General features: G+C 39.6%; 1 protein-coding gene across 1 annotated transcript in view; it reads left to right on the top strand.

The window, feature by feature from the left end:
• Positions 1-6,720, top strand: part of AGBL1 (ATP/GTP binding protein-like 1) — a 1,027,235-nt gene that overhangs the window by 225,334 nt on the left and 795,181 nt on the right. Inside the window, 4 exon segments of the mRNA XM_006885234.1 lie at positions 2,654-2,770; positions 4,137-4,705; positions 6,143-6,226; positions 6,422-6,511. Of these exon segments, the coding sequence (XP_006885296.1) occupies positions 2,654-2,770; positions 4,137-4,705; positions 6,143-6,226; positions 6,422-6,511 (860 nt within the window).

Here is a 6,720-nt window from a genome sequence, read left to right as displayed (position 1 = left end):
AGGGACTGGCCCTTGGAGAGGGACATCATGTTTGGAAGAGTGGAGGGACTACACAGGAGGGGAAGACCCTTGATGAGGTGGATCAATTCTGTGAGTGGAGTGGTGGAAATGAATGTGTTTGAGACAGTGAAGTTGGCACAGGATAGAATGGCATTTAGACCTCTTGTACATAGGGTCGCTATGAGTCGCAAACTGGATGGCACACAACAACAACAAACAATAGAGAAGAAATCAGTCTGATCTGCAAAAGACTTCGCAATGATCCTTTGTTTTTGTTTTCTACTCCCTTGTGATTATCCTTTGTTTACCTTCCTGATGATTCTCAATAAATATACAGAGATGCATAGCTTGGGTGCTTTAGTCTTGCTTCAGTCATTGGGACTGCTCTCTTATCTATCTCATTCTTGGTTGTCAGTCTCATTATTACTTTACCCCCGGGCTGCAACAGGGAATGAGTGGCATGGTCAAACTTTGTTATTTACTTAAGCAAGTATGTGATCTGGCCAATGTCTGTCAGGTTGGGTTTCCACTGGTACCACCCAGGATCATGGGTAAGGCTGTAGGAGGGAATTGGAGCAAGCAGAAACTAATAGATGAAGCTGGAAACCGTGAAAATGGTAGAATCTTGACCACATAAGGCATTTATTTGGCCTAGTGCACTGTAGGAGAAGATATAATAAAACTGATATGATGAGTTTTGTTTTGTTTTCTTTTATTTTGATGTTGACAGAAAAATTGTAGAAGATGGATGAAATACTAAATTTTCTTTTTTCTCTAGATCAAGAATATCAGCATTAATTTCTCACATTCCTCAGATTTAAAAATTCCACTGATGTCTAGTCAGTTATGACTCATAGCGATTCTCCATTGGGTTTTTTGTTGTTGTTATTGTTGTTACATGCCATCGAGTCACTTGTGACTCATAGCTATCCTATGTACAACATCCCTAAACTCTGCTCTGTCCTGTGCCAATCGCACCTTCTCCAATACACCCATTCCAATTACCCCAGTCACTGAATCAGTCCACCTCATAGGGGGCCTTCCCCTTTAGACTCTAAATAATTATGTGGGGAAACTGCTAAACTTTCTCCTGTAGAACAGCTGGTAGATTTGAACTGCTGACATTTTAGCCAGCACCCTGTATAATCAAGGCTTTCATGACTACCAACTTTGTTTTGTTTCTTCCCCCTCCCCCTCTTCTATTAGGGAAACTTGATCAAACAGAGAAATGAGAACAAGGAGAGAATGAATAAACTGATTTTTTTTAATGTCCTTTCTCTGAGATCCCATGATCCTTGAAAAGAGCCTACAGTGTTTGGAGGAGAGTCACCATCCTCGTATAATGAAGTAACAATCTAGAACCAACCAAACAATGAAAGAAAAGGATATGGGATTATTCAGTCCAATAAAGAAAAAACCCCAGATGCTTAGCTTGGTTAACGTTTTAATTTATAAAGGGCTAACAGGTTAACAAGAGGATACAAACTTCTCTTTAGAGCCTGTAAGAATCGATATAATGTCCCTCCTACCTACCTCTCTAATATTGTCTCCTACAATCTTCCTTTTATGTTCCATGCTTCAGTTGTCTTCTTCCTATAGGCACATTTAAGCTACTCCTTGTGTTCGTAATTACTTTCTTCCAGATCATTGCATAGCTAGCTCTTCTTGTCATTTAGGTCTCAATTAAAATGTTATCTTCTTAGCAAGATCTCTTTTCTGGATTGCTTAATCAGTTTCCTGGACCAAAATCTCAGTCACAATCACATCACCCCCTTTCTCTATTTCTATGTCATTTATGACTTTGAGAAATTACCTCATTGTTTTGCTTACTTTCTTATTCATTGTCTATGTCCTTTCATTGGAAGATAAATCCATTGGAGCATGAAGTTTATCCTGTTGCCACTCAGTCTTCTCACTCTAGAAAAGCACTTGCTCATAGTAATCAACCAGTTGTGTAGTTGACTCATGGCATCACCATGTGTTACGGTTGAACTGTGCTCCGCATGGGTTTTGATGTGTGGTATTTTTAGAAGTCATCCAGTTTTTCTTCATGAGGACCTCTGGGTGGACTCAAACCTCAAACTTTTCTGTTTGTAGTAAGACACTCCTGTTCATAGCTTTGCACGTGAATACATGTCAGAGTTGAACTGTCTCTTAGGGATTTCTTGGCCGAGTAAGGCCGTCCTCTTTATGGAACAGCTTGCCACTTCAGTGGTAAAGAGAATCACAAGGCAGAAAAGGGAGAAGTTTGATGATATTATGGGTATTGTATTTAATGTTATTGTGCATAACGTACATGGTGGGGGGAAGACCCAATTTGCCTTGTAAACTTTCACCTCAAATAATTATAAAATAAAAATGAAGACGTTTTCATTTTTCTTTTTATTTTAAAATGAAAATGGAATTTTGAAACTTCTTCTCAGGAAAATGTAACCCTATCATTTGAAGATAAGGATACCATGTCCTAAGATTTAATATAAAAATGTAAAATATCATGACACAGGTAATATTGTAACAAACCATTTACCGTTACAAACTTCTTCTCATGCACTATCATATTTTAAGATCTACCAAATCATATCTGTAGTGAGTATTGATGCTTTTCAGACAGACTTTCTTGGCTCTAATGTATTCTTTGAATATTCTGTTCAAGGACGATGACTTAGAAACAGATGTGAACAGACTAAGTTGCAAACCTGGCCTTGACCGACCTGAAGGGGAGCTGGAACAGTATGAGGCGATGTGTCCTGAGCTCTCCTGTAGCTTTCAGGTGGGACATATGCTGTAGTTCTGCTTCATGGTGATGCATGATGGGTGCTTTGCAGAGCTTGGGAAAGGTATCCAGATGGAGAGCATTGCTATCATTACCAATCTGCTCCAGGAACCTTCCAGGGGGGAAAGCAGAAGGCTAAGCAAAAATGGGAAAACTGTGTACCTTCTAAGTTTTATGTCAGGAACTTTTCAGTTGAACATTGTACACCTAGGAGGAAAGCGCTTTGCTACCTGAGTGCATGCAAGTGAAGATTGTTGATGAATTTATTTTCTTCTTATCCCTGTGGAAATGTTTTCCTGGAAGATTTTCTGAAGGTAGCCATCTTATCCAAATCTGTCTTTATTTGTAGGAAAACTTAGACCTGGTGTCCTATTTCAGTACTCCCCTTCCACTGCAGGTGGTAATGATAACACTGTCTTCAAGCTTTTTGATGTCTATTATTTTCTTATGGCTCTTAATAAATCATGAACTTGGACACACAGAATGGCTAAATAATATGTAAAAGGTAGTTAACTTGTCCCATATCACTCCAGAAAGCAGAAGGGGACCAGTGGGTAAGATTTTGTTGCTGTTTTATTTTTAATTAATTTTAATAAAAGTTTACAGAGACTTTGGATTTCCATTCATTCATTGTTACACTTTTCTCCCTGCCGACCCCTACCCCCAATGCGCTTTTCTCTTTGAAAAGTAAAAGAAAAATTCTTTCATTATTATACAATCCCTCACCCCAAGTCCACTCCACTGTGCAGCCTTCATTCTGGACTCCTATCATGGCAATAATACCTAATCACATATACCTTTTAAACAGTTCTCTCCCTCATCTGTTTTGTTGCAGTATACATTGTTTATCCCTTTCTCAGTCTTCCCTCAACCCCAATGTCAGTCCCGTTTTACAAGTTGCCCTATGCAATATTTATCCTTTTGTGACAGAGATATTTCACTAAGATTCTGTAAAAAAATATAATATTATGTGGAGTTTCATTTTTAAAATTAGAGTGAATATAATGATCCTTAAGTAAAAGGCACTCTCTCAGAATGGAATGAAAAGTACCCTCTTGTTTATAGCCAGACCTCCATAATTAAGGATGCCAAACTAGCCTAGAATTTTGTGGAACATACACAGTGTTATGAGTATTTGTGTACTACATGTCCCACCCAAAGCCTTTTCTAAATGTTAATTTCTATTGTTCCACTATTTATTTGATTCTTAAAGCCTAATCTTGCTTGAGTGGCTTTAAGAACAGTTTCTCTATGTACAGGGTATATGCTTGATTGTAGGCCCAGAGACTGAGAAGAGAGATCAAATCACATTATCTACCTAGAAAGAAACTCAGACATTTTCTTTTCCACTTTAAACCTGAAGGAACTTGAAGATGACTTGCAGTTTGAAGAGACTCTGTGTGCCAATCACCACCACATTCCTACAGTTGCCTCCTCAAAGCAGCCTTGCTTGGATAAGGACCAAAGCCACCGGGGACTTGAAAGAGAAGACATTGTCCAGATTTCCCTTCTGAACATGGTGAAGACTGGGAGGTCCACTGTGCATCTAACTTCTAAAAAATACCCTGTAATAAAAACTTACCAAAATGTCTCATCCAATGGTCTTCGGATAGATTCTTCTGGAAGTGAAATCCCTAACATTCAGGCTTCCCTCAAGGATCCAGCTTGGGACATAGATGCAATTTCCTGTCCAAAGATGAGTACCTCCCCAGGCAATCCTACTCTGACTAGAGACAGTGTTGAAGTAATAGAAGAGCTTCTGAAAATACATCCCAAAGATGTCCCGTTCCATGATCCCGAACTCTATATGGCTAAAGCCAGAAGAACTAAATCTGTGGCAGACTTCAAGATGGTGGCATTTCCTGATCTCTGGGGACACAGCCCACCTCTCTCTAGCCAGTCTGTGTTGGAACGCAAATGTGGAGTTCAGAGGTAATGATCAACTTATCAACTTGGGATACTTTCTTCTTCTCGTCTTTAATATTATTGCAGGAAGAATGAGTTGTACACAGAGTGGGCTATCTCTGAGAAGGTAAGCATCATCCAGGGTCATAGTAAGGCCTCCCTGGGAAGCTTTAATAAATGCACGAGTTGCCTTCCTACTACAGCATTTCAGAATAAACTGTGGCATAGTGGCAAGCATATGTCCTGGCAGTAATCCTTTAGATGGTTTTAATGAACCCCTTGGCCCATACCCATTGCAAACCACTGCTGTAGGGGAAAAAAAGCATAAAAGAACAAACCAGGCCAGTTTCTTCAGGTATTTGAATCACGTTTCAAAGGAAAATCCTCAGTAAAATCAGTAATTTATTATGTGGGATCTCTTCCGCTGTTCACTCTAAAGTGGTGTCTGACCTCTTGCTAATACAGAGATGGGTGGAGTAACATCATCCCCAGTTGCAACCTTACAGACCTTGGCTTGGCTTGAAGAATGGTTTTTTCCACATCACTGCAAAGGGGCTGGAAAAGACACGTTCTCCAGGGCAGAAACACTAGGTGATTGATGGCTTATTCCCAGCACACAGGAAAGGGAGCTTTGCCTTTGGCTCAGTATAGTGAGATGGAAATGAAAACTGAGGAAGCCAAGGAAAAAATGATCATGCATATGCTAAGTCAGTGGAGCAAGGGTGCAGACAAGAACATTTCATTAACTGCTTTTTACCTGCCTCTAACATTTGTTCTCCCAGTTGGGTTTCTGGATTCCTTCTCTGTCTCTACCCTCTGGACCTGTCATACTCAAATCACTGAGAGATATGACACGGGGGCTGGGCCAGCACCATCTTATTTCTGGGTAGAGCTTCAGGCTGCTCAGTTCAGGCTTCCTTTTCTCCCATTCCCCCTGATGAACTGAATTGGGAAGTCAAAGAGGAAGTCTGAGAGTTCCTTTTTCCTTAACTTTCTTGGATACCAGTGTTTCTCAAATTTATATAAGATTCATTTTCTAAAGGAGACAGAGCTCAAGTAATTGCAGTAACAAAAGAGTTTAAAGCCTTTTAAAAAAACCCCTTCTCATATTTTGAGGACATTAACAGTCTCTAGTCCCAAAGTCTCCCTTTGATGGTCTCATAGCAAAGAGTTCTATTTATTATTCATACAATCCAAAACCTGCCAGGGTGTCTTAGAGTAAATACTCTGCAGAGTTCTCTAAGCCAGAACTGCCCTGGCCAAAATCTAATATAGCTGCTGTCAATATCATTAATGCCCAGTATAGTTTTATTTCTTGAGGGGAGAATTTCAACTCAAGTTTGGACTTTAAATTTTTCTCTTCATTTTGTGGTTCTCTGATAATTTCCAAAGGCCTTCTCAGATGACTCATAGCTTAATGAGATAAGGGACTACCCTTAAAATATTCTCCATTTCCCTTTTTAGGATCAAGATATTTGAGGATGTTCAGAGGCTTCTCCAGCCAAATGAAATCATCAACAAAGTTGTCTTCAGTTTGGATGAGCCTGAGTAGGTGATCTTTTGCTTCAACTGTTCATGGCCTGAAAATAGGAGCTTTTCATGGTAGTAACCCATTTCTAGTCCTCAAAGCAGCAAGTTGAAATTCAAGTTAAAGATCTGTCAGAAACAAGTTATTTCCAACAAATGTAAGTGACAGAGAAAAGCAATAATGCACATTTTTACATATTCTCTGTTTCGTCATAGGTCTTTGGAAGACTTTAGTGCTTCTCATTGCTTGAGATTCTTCTCTAAATTTGAGTCAGGAAATCTTCGCAAAGCCATCCAAGTACGAGAGTAAGTAAAGAAAATGCTTGGGGCAGTTCCTGCAAGATCACAAGAGCAGGTCATGGGAATCTCTTCCTCACTTTCATGTCAGTGGCTTCCAAGGGTAGCTTGAAATTGGTCACAGCAAACACAACCAATCATAGCTTTCTTCCAGAGAAAGCCAGTTACTAAGCGTTTACCTACACAGCACTAGAAGATTCCTTGTTGTTGTTGTTGTT

Source organism: Elephantulus edwardii, unplaced genomic scaffold, assembly GCF_000299155.1.
Source record: "Elephantulus edwardii isolate Elephantulus edwardi_28Jun2011 unplaced genomic scaffold, EleEdw1.0 scaffold00041, whole genome shotgun sequence".
Taxonomy (NCBI): Eukaryota; Metazoa; Chordata; class Mammalia; order Macroscelidea; family Macroscelididae; genus Elephantulus; species Elephantulus edwardii.
This window is presented reverse-complemented; position numbering and strand designations above follow the sequence as displayed.